Raw genomic sequence first — 17,503 nt, forward strand, 5'->3', positions numbered from 1 at the left:
GGTTGAGAACCACTGAACTAGACTATACTGAACTTGATGAACTAAGGAACTGATTCAGTATCAAACAGTTTCATGTGTTCTAATAGAGCCTATTTCTCAATAACATTGTCTTCAGTATATTTAATTCTCAACATGGCCCCATCTGTGGTTACTTAAATCTGGAGATTGGGACCAGAAAATCCCATCTTGCAAAAAAAAATCTGAAATCTAAAACAAAAAATACATCCAAGATTTAAACACACCCACCCCATAATAGAAGACTGCCTAGAGTTTTCATAAATAGATGCCCTCAGTGGCCATTACTAGGCGACCACAAAAGTATTGATGACTTTCAAGGAAAAGGCAGAGGAAGGGGCCAGGGCCCTTTGCAGAGCTCTTTTGGCCCTTGGAGCACGCATTGAGCAATTTGCTATGATACAGTTTGCATGATTTACATAGGCCTGGCTGCTTGCTGTGCACCTCATCCGCCCCTGATTTGTGCTCCTCCACCAGAGCTGGGGCAGTGAAGTTCCCAGTGCATAAACGGTCATAGAAATGAGTCCTGTTTCAAGAGTAAGAACCAGAGATTTGTAATGTGTAGTTTGTAAGATCTGTGTACTTCTGAAGAATATTTATAACTATCAACTCCATATGTTGTACTACAAAAGTGATTTTTTTTAACTCAAAAGATATTCAGAGGCACATCTCAATCTCAGATGCCCATAAAATTAACATGATTAACTTATCACAACTGTCACATTCACAATAAATATTGCTTTTGATGTGGTGTAATGGTTAAAATGTTGGTCCAGGGACACTTGGGTTGAAAATCCTATTTGTGGGGTTAAGGGGTAACCTAATGCCAGCCATTCTCTCTCAGCCTAACCTATCTCACAGAGTTGTTGTGAGGATAAAAATGGACGAGAGAATCATGTACGCTGTTCTGAGCTTAGTATGGTAAATACTTTAAACTGAAATAATTTTCTGTCTACCTTTCAAATTCTGATCCAGCTAAACTATATGTTCCATGCAAAAATAAGTAACTCCATGTCTCTATATTGGAAACCCCAATATATTGGTATTTGAATGAATGGAATTAGAAAAGGTAAAGCAGTGTTTCACTCTTTTCCTGTTTCAGATCACACACTCAATGTTGGGAGTCAAGTGAATGTTTGCTCTTACCACCTTCTTTGGTTAACTGTTTTGTTTGCTTATATGAATTAATTATTTAAAATGGGAAGCTATTCTTAATAGACAAATATTTACTCTGTTATGCTGAGTGCATGCTCTTGTTTTCCATACACAGAAAACTGGAAATCAGTGAGAGAGGGAGGCCAGTAAAATTGGGAATAGATTATTTGTTGTGATCTGTCATTTCACCTTCCTAGCTCTCAGACAATGGAATCACATCACAGAATAGTCTTCTGGGCCCATCCAGGAATCCAAACTATATGCAGAGCAGCTCCTCTTACAGGTGCCAGTAATCTGAATACTGTGTCACTGAATGAGCCCAGACAAAGAGTGGACTGTCAAACAACACTATTGGCACCAGTAGTGAAGCATTATGTCTTTCTCCCTTCTACTTGCTTACTGGCTTTTAGTCCTTTTTTTGTACATAGCTCTTATACCCTGTTATCTACATGTAGAGAATCCAAATGATAGCTATCATTCTAGTTATCCATGCTTAGTTCTGCAAATGTGAAACCATGTGAATATGGATGTTTTTTCTCTGCATTGACATCTGCCAAATATTTTTACTAATGTGTAGTCCCTTCTTATTTGTTTTTCAGATCAGCAAAAATGGGAAGTTCTGGATTTTGGTTTGCGCCTAGACATGTCAATGGAACTGGTTAAGACCAAAATCTGAAGGTTTTTCTTCATTATCCATCACCAGGTGTGCACTGAGCAGAGGCTACCATAAATCTGTTTTGAGTATGAACACCCTTTAAAATGGTATAAAATATATAAAAGAATTGTTTTGCAATATAGAACTGAATAATTTGTAAAGTTATATAATTCATTCATTCATTCATTCTATAATTGTGATAGAACATATGTCAGTAATTGAAAGTATGCTGAGCAGGAAATAGGTATTGTTACTCAATTTTTTTTTCAGCTGGTCTTTGAGAATTGTAATATTTGAGCATCACTGTTAAAAAACAAACACTGTCTGCATTGCTCAGCCTGTACATCCACAGATGATTAAGTTTGTCTTGATATTCAAAAAATGATAAATTGCATTATTGAGACATTCAGGTAGGACTAGTAGAAAAAGATTAAAACAGCTAGAATCCAGAGGACTGTGTGTTATATTCCATGTGCACATCCAAGCTTTTCCAATGCTCCTTTCCTAATGTAGCCATTTGTGCTCCCAGTTTTAAGATCAGGTCCTGCCACTATTACATTTAATTAGGGTGTGAGGGCAGCTGCTCACAATTATCCTAAACAGTTTTATGTTTATGTTTTGTCTTTTCATTTCCTTCATGGTAAAATGGGCTCTAAAGATGAAAAGCTTAGCAGCAGTTCATAGGAACCTGAGTAAGGAGAGATCCACTTGTAGAACACATCTTTCTTGCTTCCTCCTTCCACTGACTTGAAAAGTTATTATTTGGGGAACCCATACAAAATTATTAAAATATATTTGTACACTTTTCCTCTTGGCTCAAGGTGAGGAAAATAGCATGAAATATGGAAGGGCCACAACTTGGGGGAATCATGTATACATACATAAAGCCCATCATACACAGCTGATTGGATACAACTTAATTGTTTTCGAGGCATATCAGAACATTGTAGGTCCTTCATATTAACTAGTTTTGCCTCATATCAGAAAAGTAAGAGTGAATTCTACCCTAAGATTCTTTTTAGAGATTGTGTTTAACACAGTTTGTTCAACACCATAAAGGTGAATATTGAAAGACTAATTCTTAAAAGTGTTTATGCTCCATGACTAGGCAAAATAAACTATTAAATTTAGGTGATATCACTTTTTAAAGGCCTGAGGGTGCCAACTGTCACTCAAAGAAATTGAAACACTATAAGCATCATGTGGCTTTAAAATTATGCTTTTTCCTGATCTGTGAAGCATTTTTGTAAACTTTGTGTTTGATTTTTCTCCCTCTGCTAACTCACAGTTTTGCGCTGCACACTCTTGTAGTAACCTATAATAAATCTTGAGGTAAGATGGGCTTTTCTGTGCTGCTTCTTAATTTCCACTTTATCATACTTTTTTCATTAGCTAGAAAGGTATGAATGGCAGCAATAAAATAGCAAATTAGGAATTAAATCTGCTTTTTTTGTTTAGAATTACTCGAGATTGCTTGGATTGTTAATCAAATAATAAATGAATAGTTGAAACAGGTACAACATTCCAGTTCATTTAAGCCTTTGTAGACAGCCCAGCAAGCATTCGCAAGTTACTTATTTGTTGTAGGAGATTCCACAGTAAATATCTCAGAAGATAGCCTTTCCAGATATTACACTTCATTGTACAATATTTAGTCATCAATGAGTAGGAAATAGCAAATATTCCATCCCTCACACGTTAGGTAACATATCAGTGGCAATTGTATGCTGTTGGAAATATGAACAAATTTGAGTCCTGTGGCAGCTTTAAGAGACCTAGACTCAAACTTTGTTCTGTTGCTTTAGAACAGGCTTTCTCAACCAGGGTTTCATGAAACCCTGGGGTTTCTTGATAGCTCTGGAAAGGTTTTCCAAATAGTTGGGAGTTATTTGTTTATATATTTTTAAAATCTGCTAAACATTTATTGGGCTATATGACCATATATGGTCATGTCAACCTGCCCCCCCCCACCTCCCAAAAAAACCATTGATGGGTCAGGAGGGGGTGGAATGAGGAGGGGCCCCCAGTGGGCATATACATAGCTATGCTTCCCAACCATCTTCTGTACAGTGGCACCACTTCTGGAGTTTCTCAAAGCCTGAACAATGTTTCAGGGGTTTTTCAATGGTAAAAAGGTTGAGATGAGAAAGGCTGGTTTAGACCAACACGGCCACCCACCTGAATCTGCCTTGTAGGAAATATGATTAAACTAAGACTGCAGGCTTGTAGTGAGCTTGGTTTAGTGGTTAAGAGCACCAATTTCTAATCTGGTGAGCTGGGTTTGATTCCTCCTCTATGCGCAGCTAGCCACAGCTTGGGCTTGTCACAGCACTGATAAAGCTGTTCTGACTGAGTAGTAATATCAGGGCTCCCTCACAGGGTGTCTGTTGTGGGGAGATGAGAGAGAATGTGACTGTAAGCTGCTTTTGACACTCCTTTTGGTAGACAAAAGTGTCATATAAGAACTAAAACTACTTCTAGTATTGAATCATGTTTCAGTTTTCAAGAGGTGAGCAACACAACAACCCTTGTTCTACTATTTTGTTTACACCAGTTATTTTGTTTATCATACTTAATGCTAAATGAATATTTGTAAACCTGTTTTACAATGACTGCGAATTATTTCCTGGTATTAACTGTGACTAACAAAATGGCTGGGACTTATGTTGTTTCAAGCATGTCTGGCCAAGAATTCCCATCAACCCCCACCTACCTTTTATTTTTCCTTGCTGACATACCAGCATATTCACAGGTAGATATGCATTTCTGGGGCAAAATGATTGCATATCCCTGACCTAATTAATAATCAGGCTTTTCTATTAATACCATTGAAAAATGGGTTACATGAGCATTCCCCCATTTTTCATTCATACAAGCAACATTATTCCCTTTCCCTACACCTCTGTCAAGAACGTTTAGGTTTATTTTTTTCTACAAAATATATATTTTAGTGATGAAATTTACATTTTACTTCCCTCAAACCTCTATGAGATTCATATTCAGCAAAGCTATTTGCTGACTCTAAAAAAGGCTAAAATGTACTAGGACATGTAGGTAGATTGTATGGATAAACATTTAAGTGCAGATAGCATATGTAAAATATTTAGTGCGGATAAAGCTGTATGAGGAAGATAACAGCCACTTTTCTCAAGGCAGGCAAGATGAATAATTATAAATCTTATCTTTCATATTACCTAGTTAATCTAGAAAACAGTTGGCATAATGTGGAGATCAAAATATTTTTATTAGCAGGGGATTGAATTGGAAAAAAAGAAATGGTTGGGCTAGTTTGAAAATTCCTATAAACCCGAAAACCCAGACTTTCCCCCAGAAAACAGATTTTACTTTATTGCCTTTGGATGACTGGCTTTAAGACAATATCTTTAAAAATAAATTAATTTGTAAAATTATGTATTGGGATTGCAACCAGGTTTTCATGGGACTACAGGGTTTGTTTCAAAAGATCCTTACAGTATTTGGAGTAATCATTCTAATAAGAGAAACTGAACGCTGCCTATCCTCAATTCTACTATGGTGCATTTGTGCTTAAGCCTGCCTTCTCTCATTCTATCAATCTAGCTTCCAGTCTGTTTTCTTCATAGTTTTTGATTATGTTTATCTTTAGTCACAAATGTTAATATTTGAAATACTCTTGAGATAGAAGACTGTTCCTCTTGAGATAGAAGACTGCATAATAGTGATACTATTTAGGAACCGAAGCCAGATAATTTTGGGAATAAGCACTTTAAACTGTCTGAATCATTTTTCAATTGTTTCAGTAAGCACTAGGGACATTTACATATTGTGAAAAAAGAAATGGTACAGTCCAGTCAGGAATACCAGCTGAAGGATTTGCACATGTGAATGCCTGCCCATATTTAAAGACAACATAAACCCTGTATCTAAAAAACTAGAATAACATCTAAAAAGGCATAAGATATGACTAGAAACATTCTCCCTGATTTTCTGCCTTTTCAGAGAAAAGAAGAACTTGTATGTATGCATGCTTTGCTACTGTTTTCAGAGTCTTGTACAACAAGACTTGCTGACTGTATAACTTGGCATTCATTTTCACTACTATGTACGTGTTTCATGCTACAGTCTATCCAGATTCCACAGTGGTTTTTCCTCCCTCTTAAGTAAGATGTAGAAGTAGTTATTCTAATGAAATTTTATCTGAAAACCATGACTTTTACTTTTAGACATGTTACATTAAATTTGCTACAGATCTTTAGAAAACTATTGAAAATATTTGCTAAAATATATACACAGCTATTTTAGTTTTTATAGATTTAATAAGCTCCTGAAATGTTGCTACCTTATCCCAAGAACCTGACAGAAAACTGAAAAGTATACTTTAGGGCACATGTGGATCTGTCCAATCTGAGCAGTGATTTTTTGAGCTGTGATAGACAGCTTAAAAGAGCCTAAATATATTACATTAGACCAGCTGAACCTAACTTTATTTAAGCTTTAATCAAAAGCATCACTTAGCAAGTAAACTTCAAAATTAAGTGTAGTTACAAATAGTTGTTTCTTATTTTTTTTTCCAGTCCCCTTTTGCTTTCTTTAACGACCACATGAAACTTGAGAAGCCATCTAAAGCTAAATCATTTAGTGGAGTTGGGCAATTCCCAAGTGTCCAACAAGAAGGCCTGGTTTAGGCTGCGATGGCCACTGTCATTCCTGGTGATTTGTCAGAAGTAAGAGATACCCAGAAAGTCCCTTCAGGGAAACGTAAGCGTGGTGAATCCAAACCAAGAAAAAACTTTCCTTGCCAACTGTGTGACAAGGCCTTTAACAGTGTTGAGAAATTAAAGGTTCACTCATACTCTCACACAGGAGAGAGGCCCTACAAGTGCACACAACAAGACTGCACCAAGGCCTTTGTTTCTAAGTACAAATTACTAAGGTATTAAACTCTATTTATTTTTCAGATTATATTATAGTTTGTTGGCCATTTTAAGCTTTGTAAACGTATATATCTCTGTGCATATCAGTTGATTTTCAGGGAGTTAATTTAGACATCAGATCATAGTATTATAAATTACAGTGCTTAGTTTTATATGCTAATATCTTTGAAGTTTTTGTGTCTATTTTGAAAGAAGCAAGCTTAAAGTTTTTCATTTGTATAAACTTGTTGCAAGTTTGTGTGGAATGTGCATTTTCATTATGGACATAAATGAAATATTCACAGTTAACCATTAAATTAACATAAAATCTTCCAACTAAAATGTCATTTGAAATCAAACGGTTTGTGATTTATTATATTTAGGTATGACATTCAGTATCTGTAGTGACATGTTTCCTCTAAATGTACTGTTGACAGTTTTTTAGTTTAATATTTACTGTTAAAATTGAACACAAGTACCTTTTGATCAAAATTATTACTTACAGAATATATCTGTGTTTAAAGGCATATGGCTACTCATTCTCCTGAGAAAACCCACAAGTGTAATTATTGTGAGAAAATGTTTCATCGAAAAGATCATCTAAAGAATCACCTACATACACATAATCCTAATAAAGAGGCCTTTAAGTGTGAAGAATGTGGAAAGAACTACAACACAAAACTTGGGTTCAAGCGTCACCTGGCTTTGCATGCCGCAACAAGTGGTGACCTCACCTGTAAAGTATGTTTGCAGACATTTGAAAGCACAGGGGTGCTATTGGAGCATCTAAAAACTCATGCAGGCAAATCATCAGGTGGAGTGAAGGAGAAAAAGCACCAGTGTGAACATTGTGATCGTCGGTTTTACACCCGAAAGGATGTCCGAAGACACATGGTAGTGCACACTGGAAGAAAGGACTTCCTGTGTCAATATTGCGCGCAGAGATTTGGCCGGAAGGATCACCTAACACGGCATATGAAGAAAAGTCACAACCAAGAACTTCTGAAGGTCAAAACAGAGCCGATGGACCTTCTAGACCCATTTACTTGCAATGTTTCTGTGCCTATAAAGGATGAGCTGCTTCCAGTGATGTCTTTATCTTCCAGTGAGCTGACATCAAAGCCATTTACAAACACCTTGCAATTAAACCTTTACAACACTCAAATTCAGTCAATGCAGAGTTCAGCTTCTGCTCACCAAATGGTTGCCACATCATTACCATTAGGAATGCCTTGTCCAATAGATATGGAGTCTGTCCATCCTTCTCACCAGCTTTCTCTAAAATATCCACTCAGTTCTACCTCATATACGCTTTCTATGACTGATAAAGAGCAACCATTGAAAGGGGAAATTGAAAGTTACTTAATGGAACTGCAAAGTGGTATGCCTTCTTCATCACAAGATTCTCAAGCATCTTCATCTAAATTAGGATTGGATCCCCAAGTAGGGCCTCTAGATGATGGATCTGGGGATGTTTCCCTTTCCAAAAGTTCTGTTTCCATTAGTGAATCTCTAAGCACCCCATCACTGGACTTCTCTCAGTTGTTCAATTTTATACCAGTCAATGGACCTCCTTTTAATCCTTCTGTTTCTGTGGGAAATCTTGGAATGAGTTACACACAAGAGGAGGCACATTCTTCTATGACTCACTTGCCTCCACAAGCACAAGATCCACAAGACCCTAGTAATAGTATAGGTCTTGGATCTTTACATTCATTGTCAGCAGCATTCACAAGCAGTCTAAACACAACCACAACCCTACCACGTTTTCATCAAGCTTTCCAATAGGATGAAAAACCAGCCTTGCAACAGTTTATTTGTAGAAATGCCTTAGGTGACTTTATTAATGTAGTGCCTACGATGTCATTGTAAATCTACTTTTGTACAGTACCAATCACGTTAAGCCAGTAAGAAATTCAAATTAACTTTTAAAATACTTTGAATGTGTTTTTTCATGGATGTTTACTATCAGTTTTCACTGCCAATAGACCCATGCTTTTAAATATGGAACCATTCCCACCAAATGTATGTATCCCTTGTTTAAATTTTCATTAAGAATAGATAATTCTGTTTGTCAATAAGTGGTGGCTATTTTAATAACTAAGAATAGCAACAAAACATTGATTTGAAAAAAATCAGAAAAACCTCTGCTTTATTTGTGACCTTAAATATTTTAACAGTAAAAATTTAACTCTTGTATTACAATTGTGCAGCATATATATGTAGACATCAAAAGGTCTGGTCCTATTATTTTTGCAAAAGTTTTCAAAGGAAGAAATATAAATTAAGTGCAATTGTAATTTGGCAAAAATAATGTTCCTGATTGGCAAGTTTAAGTTTAACAAGAGGCAAAATTAAGAGCTGCCTTTGAAGCAGAAATGTTTTATCTCAACACTTTATAATTATTTTATAGAATGCATTATTCTTCACCTTAAATATTCATTTTTACCAACTGGCACTCAAAGATGTGCTCATGTCTAGCCAGAACAATTAGCTCCTATCTTGTTCATTTGATTATCCTTCATTTAGAAAATGAATGTAAATTTGGAAATCCATTTTTCCATATTTTCATTGAAGCAGATATCTTGAGTTGTGTATCTGGTGTGTAATATCACCCCAAGCAACAGCTTAGATGGTGATCATACTTACTACACCTGGGTATTTGGTTAGTGATTTTTGTCACTGCCAAGAATTAAAAAACAGGACTCTTAGGAGTGAAGTAAAAGCATATTGCTTATGCCACTTTTATCTGAAATACTAGGGTATTTAGGAAAGTAACGACAAAATGACTACTCATGCTGTATGTCAAATTGCTGTTTCTTTTCAAAAGATCCTCTTATGTTTCCTACCCCTGATAACCAAAAGAGGGAAAAACTGTGATATCTAAGTGCAAAATGTAGTTTTGCTATAACTTGGTAACATTCTAGTCTTGTCACTTTTAGGATGAATTTTAAAAAGACATAAATATCTCCAGTCATTTGCATGAATGAGTATAAGGTTTAAAGTGGTTAAAATAAATATACTTCACAAAAACAAAAGTTATTCCCATTTAAGGAACTTTGGTTCCCAATATTTGTATCATTAGTTCCTACTTTTTTACTGTAGGAACCATATGCAGGTGTGATTTTACTATTTTATACTGAAATGTATTTAAATTTTATTACTGAATAGTAACTTTCTAATGTTTGTGTTCCAAAGGCATTAAAATAAGGATGTATTAATAAGGAAAATACCTTTCAAAATTCTGCAGGCTGCTCCAATATGCTGTGAGAATACTTTCTCAAAGTAGACTTTAGCTCTGCTGCATGATTGCTTCCTTTAGTTTCTATGAAACAGATTGCTTAAATGTATCTTTAGTGGAATGATTTGTTCAATATTGCTTTCCAGCATTTTAGCACCATAATTTTAAGGGGGGAGAACAGATGTCAGAATAATAATATTATTAGAAATATTATAAAGCTACATCATGGTTCAAATGGCAAAAAAGTGGAAATCTTTTTGGATGTTTCTCATTTTCTTTTTCTTTTCCCTAGAAGGGATAGAAGGGCTTTATTTCTTCAAAGGAATCAGATCTCATGAAGAAATGAAACTTCCTTATTTGCTTTTTGTAGATGTTGAACATATTCAGCATTTTACAGAATCAGCACCTGAGGGATTGACCTTCATTATCCCATTTATCAGTCACTGAAACAGATGTATAATTCACGTAGAAATGCCTTTGTACAAGTATTAAAAAACGCATTTCATTGATTTCAGAAGTGAATTGAACTTGTTTGGAACCTTTCCGTTTCCAATAGAGGATTACCACTACATTGTTTATAGTATTTCACAGGGAATGGTATGTATGAAGCACGCTACCACAATGTTATCTTTTCAGTGTTAGTTGCTGGTTAACTTGATTTAAAAGGAAAAAGAAAACAGGTTTGCCAGTACTCTTTAATACTTCTAATGGATCCATATTATTATGGCAGTTCTTTCAGGTTGTCAGATGGGATTAATTAGACAGGTGCACTTAAAATTAGTAGTTGGGACCTCAAGACAAGATATTGAACCTCATTCAGTTAGTACTTCAGCAGTTGTCTACACCTTGTGTATGCACCACTGAAGTAGGATGTATGTGTATGTGGAAGCAGTTTGATAGTGTAGGCAGTATTTACATATTAGTGCTTTATGGCTATCATTAAGGCAGTCATTATTGGCAGCTTCAAAATGTAAGTTTTTAAAGCCTGTTTTATAGTTACTGGGTTGATTCTTAAGGGTGGAATGTGGCGTGTGCTGGCTGATCATGCACCACATTTTTTGCAACTTCTAAATTTCTGCTATGGATTTAAAAATATATTTTATATATATATATATATATAATTTGCTTGTGTTTTATTAGTAGTGAATTGTGGAATAGAGTGATTTATTCATTTGGCAGTAGAGGTTTTCAGAAACCATATACTGACTAAAACATGAGCCAACCTGATTGCTTTATTAAGCTAATAATGAATGTTAAGAGTACATATTTTCAGGATCTTTTGCCTAGTGAGCTCTATATGTATTGTAGGCCAATGTTGTTGTTGTTGTTGAGGAGTATGTGCCTGTGTGTGTGTATGTGTTAAACTAAAGTTCGATCAACTTCTTTGTTACACATAATACAAGATATAGCACTTTTAAAAGAGAACCTAAACCTTTTATAAAAGAGAATTTCTTACAGGTTATGCTTTCTATGATAAAATCTTTTATTATAATTGTTCAAGTGCCATTAGATGACATATGTGGGCCTTTAATATAATGCTTTGGGTACAAAATGGTAAACAATGTAATTTTAAACAGGTACATCTTGCAGTGTTTTCGTATCAATTTGCTATATTGCACAGAACCAGTGTGTCTTTTAAAAGGGTTTTACAGTGGACTTCCCTAGGTTTACATATTTCAAATTATGCTGTTTTTCTACTGCCATTTTTAATACAAGTCTAAAAGTAATTAACCATTGTTAAATGTATACTCAAGAGTCTTAGAGTTTGCAGTTGTATGCCCACTAATGCTAGGTAAATCCCATGTGTTTCAGTGGGAATTACATTAGGCACAGGAATTCAGCCTTACAGCCCATTCCTATGCATGTTTACTCAGAAGTCACACTGAGTTTAATGGGACATCCCAAATGAGTGCTTAGGATTGCAATTTTCAGAATGTTTGATATGCAGTATTTTAAAGATTTGATGTCCTACTATAATTATGCTGCTGTGGAATTCAACATAGGGTTGTCCTGTGCCTGTTAGAGTAAAGAGAAGGATTAAGCTCTTAATTATTTGTCTCATACACTGGTTTATCAGCTAAAAATGATGTGCCTCTTAGTAATGCAGCCTAGACATTATACTTACTTGTTATGAAGTATATTGTGTAGGTTCAGCTGCCTATCTGCATCCTGTCAGTATACAATTCAAAGCCACCCATTTGACATTACAGAAGAAGACCATTTGGAGTGATGTCATAGTAATTAAAAAGTATATCATATAGTCCCTTATAACCCTTATTAAATAAGGGTGGTTGTGTTGAATGCTATGTTTTTTATCAGTTATTTAACCCTAAAATCGACACAAAACTGTTGCTAATTGCATGCAAACACTTTTCTGTATAAGCTTCAGTGGTACAGTTGAACCGGAATGAATGTTTATCTTCTCAGAAACACTCCTGCAGAATCATTATAGTGGATCATGCTGCTAATGTAACGTGGGATACAACTCCTCTCATGGTGCTACAGACCTCCCTGTCTCATTCAGACTGATGTATTTTTATCCATAGAGAAAGGCCTATACTAGATTTATAGATGTATGATATATTTTTATACTGTGACTTAATTTGTCATTAATGAATTTTTGTACACCACCATGTATTCATATGCACTTGTAATACAAAAGAAAATACAGAAAAAAAACTTGGACATGCAAATTTATACCCAGATAAGCCTACTATTCTCAAAACTAGAAGATGGGAAATGGAAAGGGGGCTTTTAATATAGTGTGAAGTGAAGAGCATGCTTGTTTCTAAGAGCCCTTTGAATACTGACAGACTAGGAAACATTGTAAAAAGAAAGACACCTGAACCTTACTGGGATTGCTGAAATTATATTTGTAGATAGTGGAATGTTTGGACTTGTGTGCTAAAATATTTGACGACACAGATTTTGAGTCAAAAATAGAAAAAAATGCATTCCAGAATGAATTTGTGTATTTCATTTAAAGTTACTATCCTGTGATATGGGAAATTGAGTTGCTTATCATGTATATGTACTTTGAAATGTATTCACAAACTACTGTTGTATTTGTATAAAATATAGACAAAAGATTGCATATATATTTTTGTGTATAAGCTCTGTAAATTAGCTATCACATTATGAAGCTGCAGCAGAAATTCATTTTAAACATTCATATCCAAAGAAACAGACTATTTATTGTCCACATACTCTGATAAAAATATAACTTGCTGCTATTAAACAATAGTGCTGCAGCTTCTTGTGGCCTACAGTGTTATGTTTGCTGTACAGAAATATGTGAACTCCACAAAATATCAATAAAACTACAGAACGGTTTTAGTTATGTACAGAATATGTCTGAAATTACATGGTGGGTATATTACAAAAAGACTGTGAACTGAATATATCATGCTAATGTATTTCAACTTTCTAATCTAAAGATGCAATTAACTGGAAATCTTTGCCCTAAATTTGGACCTAATGTAGATGCTGTCCCCCTCTGAAACTAGATGAAAGTGTCAATAAAACAAAGTCTGTGGCAATAGGGTCTAAGGCAGCGGCCCCCAAACCCCAGTCTGCAGACCGGGACCGGTCCATGGATCAGTCAGTACTGGGTCGTGGCTCCTCCTTGTCTTCCTCCCCAGCTGCTGTCTCAGGGGCTGCTCTGCCGCGGGCTCACCTGCCCTACCACTCTGCTGCGGGCTCTCCAGTGGCCATCATTCCTGGGGCTCACCCTTGGTGTGGCACTGCGCAGCTGTTGCCGGCAGTGCCCCCCAGCAGGCAGTGGAAAGTCAGGGGCGCCTGCAGGAAAGCAAATGGCGTAGGGGCTCAGGTGGTGGCAACTTTTCTCGGCAAAAGACCCCCCCCCCGGGCCTCAGTAAAATTGTCAAGCGTTGACCCGGTCCCCAGTGATAAAAAGTTTGGGGACCACAGTGGTCCCCAACCTTTTTATCACCGGGGATCACTCAACGCTTGACAATTTTACTGAGGCCCGGTGGGGTAGTTTACTCCTCTACTCTCAACCACTGCCCTAACGCTCTCTGATCGCTATGGTAATGTTTAAACATCCCTTCCAAATAAGATACAGACACGTGACAACAATGAACATAAGGAACATTTTATTTTCATGAAAATTTTAACTCATGTCAATGACAAATCAATGGGAACCCTGAGCTTGTTTCTCTGCAACGAGATAGTCCCATCTGGGAGTGATGGGAGACAATGACACCCGAAGTGTGTTGTAAAGGGCCGGGGGGGCCCACCTCCAATTAGTCGATGGTCCGCGGCCCACAGGTTGGGGATCGCTACTTTAAGGGATATAGGTACTAGCCAATCAATCTTCTCAATGGAGACTTCCAGAGAAATGGGCCATGGGTGTGTACCATTTTATTTTCCTGCTAGTTCCTCATTTGCTTTTTGTATCTAAATCTTTCTCATTTTTAAAATGCTCATTTTATGCTGTTTTGGGACTTTTTAACTAAAACACAATTTTGGAACAAGGGTGTTCCAGCTTTTTAGTGCACATGGGCACCATAGTGCCCTCTGTCATTTTTCTTGCTGGCCACCAGATCCTTTTAGAAAATGGGTTGGGATTTTGCACAGCAGGACCTGATTCATGATTGGAAACTTGATTGGCTGTGCAGATTTTTTTAAAATTTTATCCTTATCCATTGTTGTTCCTCTATATATTTGTGAAACAGCCTAGGGGGTGGGACGTGTCCAGCTGTCCAAGTTGGAATAGGGCCAATCGGTGCAGCCAGCTTTGCTTTAGGATGCTTTGGGCTGATCCTGCGTTGAGCAGGGGGTTGGACTAGATGGCCTGTATTGCCCCTTCCAACTCTATGATTATATTCTATGATTCTATAACCCTATTTGTATATTGCAAAGGATTCCTGGATATGTTCCAAGATGCCTTGAGAGTGTGTCACCTGTGTGTGCAAACTTGATGTACTTGCCTAATGTTCCCAGATTTAGATTGTAGTGAAAGATCAGTAATGGTGGGTTAGTGGTTTTCCAGAGAAACTGACCTGCTTCTAACTTTGCCAAATATCCACAAATACATTCCTTCTGTCCCTATACCTTTTGTTGGACTACAGACTCTTCCATTGATACTAGTTATGCCCATGATACATGCAGAAACTACTGGGAAAAGGTAGGAGGTACATAAAGTGCTACACTACAGGGTTTTGTGAAACTATGGGATTTTGTGGCAGCCCTGGGAGGATTTCATCGATGGGGTGGGAGTTAATTAAAAATATTTTTTAAATATTTTAAAATAATTCTTGGGTGATATGACCATATATGTCAACCCACCCCCTGCTACCAAAATGACAGGCTTGTTGTATATGATAGCAACTGGAGTCCAGAGAGGTAAGTACTCTCATTTTAACTTAATGGGGGGGGAGTAGCATAGGCCTGCCCTGGCTCTGTTTCTGGCGCAGGAGGGATGGGGGCACAGAGCAGCATATGCCCTCGACCAGTCTCTGGCATTGGTGATGGAACAGCATAGTCCTGCGTTGGCTGTTTCTGGCATGGGTGGGGAGTGCAACTGAGCAGCATAGGTCTGCCCCAGTCTTGTTTCTGCAGGCTTCCTTTAGTGAAGAAGAGCAAGCTGGTAGCCTAGAGTGCAGATATGGTTCTGTCCACAAATCATGAAAATATTTCTGTGCTGTCACTATTTGAACTGTTCTGTTCAAACTTTATTACAGTCGTTCAGACCAAGTTGTATGAGGTTAATACATAAAAAAACAAAAGAATATGGTCATTTGATATAATGCAATTTAAAACATCATAAAATAGAACTTGCAATTATGCTACTTTAGAGTGTCGGATTTTTATGGCGACGGCACAAAACTTAGCCAGCTGAGTTGTCACCTGGGGGGACTCATCACTTAGCAGCCTCTTTGCTTGATCTTCATCGTGATGTTCTGGCAACTTTTTAAGGAGTGGTTCAATCAAGTTGCTACGAATGTCTACATAAACAGGGCAATGGAACAATATAAGCTCTCTTGTATCAATTTCACCAGTCCCACAAAAACATTGTCTCAGTGTAAGGGGAATATTCTTATAGCGACCCTCTACAAGACCTGAAGGCAAGACGGAGCATCTTGCAAGGGTAAATACCCCTTTTTGCTTATTACCAACTGAAACAGATCAGTGGCAGGGGCCAGAACATATCTTGTTTTAACTGGGGCCAAAAAAGTTGGAGCTTTACTCAGGTCCAGTTGACGTCGATTGTCTTGTATCCGCTGCTTAACTAATGATGCAGCTTGATCATGAGCTAATTTGGATAATAAGTGGATGGAGAAGCCCAGACTTTGGATTCCTCTATGAACAGATATGTCAACAAATCATGAAAATATTTCTGTGCTATCACTATTTGAACTGTGTGAGAGGCCTGGTGATGTCACGTCTGGTAGGAGTGTTTGGGTAATGTTACTTCTGATGGCATGAAAGGAAAGTTTGTCCTGCTGACATCACTTTTAGGGGTTTCTCAACAGTAAAAGTTGAGAAAGGCTTTATTACATACTGCTGCTGTGCATTATTTGTGCATCAAGTACATCACCATACACTGAAATGGCTTCTCAAAAACTTTTAAATAAACATTCAGTTTAAATACATAGAAAGGATGAAAGGATGTGTGTGTCAAAACTGATCCTGAACAGTTTTGGATAACAAGGTTGCCCCCTTGTGTAGATACATCATATTACTATCCATTTTAACACTAAAGCAGACATTGAGAACTTCAGAATGTTGTGCTAAACACCATGGACAAAATATTGTCAGTGTCGGCTCCAACATTTTGAAAACCTTTCACTTATCCTTGATTCTTCCACAATACAATAAAAGATTACCACTTCACATGAAAAATTGTTATATTTCTTAGAAACTTTCCCCATAATTTATTCTTAACAGGTGTCCAATTCATTTATTTTGGATATTTATACCTTGACATACTATTATATGTACATTGTATGACTGTATGATATCTGGGACTAATTTTTTCCTGTACAAACTTTTGCTGCAGAACGGAATCTAGATCTTTCCAACATTTTCTAGAATATAACCTAACATTAGTTTATTTTGGCTGTTTTCAGTTGAGGTTTCCAGCCTGTATTCTGCCTTATTTTTCCTTTGCTCAAAGTGGGGTATAATGTCATCTAACTAAAACCTACAAAACATACAAACATACAACATTTAAGTTAAACATACAAAAACAAGTATACTGTTCTTCCAGATATTGTGCTAGCAATACTCTTCTAATAGAACAGGTAGATTTGAGTCTCATTAACACCTCGTCTTTCAAGAGTCAGTAGAGAAAGACTTCCAAAAAATCATCCCCCCCCCCCCCCCAGTGCTACTGGACTTGAATCTAGCTGTTCTGCTGCAGACTACATGGTTACCCACTAGGACTTTTCATTTAAAGTACATAATTTTTATATCCAGTTACCCAAAACCAAGGCTTTGCTTTCCTGAACACTGATTGAATCACTTTTTTTCTCAAAAATCACCAAACCTCAGATTTGACTGATTTGACTATGATTTGTC

At 36.8% G+C, this 17,503-nt stretch overlaps 1 protein-coding gene across 9 annotated transcripts in view; it reads left to right on the forward strand.

The window, feature by feature from the left end:
- The window catches only part of PLAG1 (PLAG1 zinc finger), a 38,094-nt gene extending 24,804 nt beyond the window's left edge, over window positions 1–13,290 (forward strand). For 4 of the 9 annotated variants that reach the window (XM_077352370.1, XM_077352365.1, XM_077352366.1 and 1 more), the window contains 3 exons: window positions 1,770–1,873; window positions 6,379–6,737; window positions 7,242–13,290. In XM_077352370.1, the coding sequence (XP_077208485.1) occupies window positions 6,496–6,737; window positions 7,242–8,505 (1,506 nt within the window). In that variant the 5' untranslated portion in view covers window positions 1,770–1,873; window positions 6,379–6,495 and the 3' untranslated portion in view covers window positions 8,506–13,290. Of the gene's footprint in view, window positions 1–1,769; window positions 1,933–6,378; window positions 6,738–7,241 lie in introns of all 9 variants that reach the window. The other 5 variants (XM_077352368.1, XM_077352367.1, XM_077352372.1 and 2 more) reach the window with 3 other exon arrangements.
- The last annotated feature ends 4,213 nt before the right edge of the window (window positions 13,291–17,503 follow it).

Source organism: Paroedura picta, chromosome 9, assembly GCF_049243985.1.
Source record: "Paroedura picta isolate Pp20150507F chromosome 9, Ppicta_v3.0, whole genome shotgun sequence".
Lineage (NCBI taxonomy): Eukaryota > Metazoa > Chordata > Lepidosauria > Squamata > Gekkonidae > Paroedura > Paroedura picta.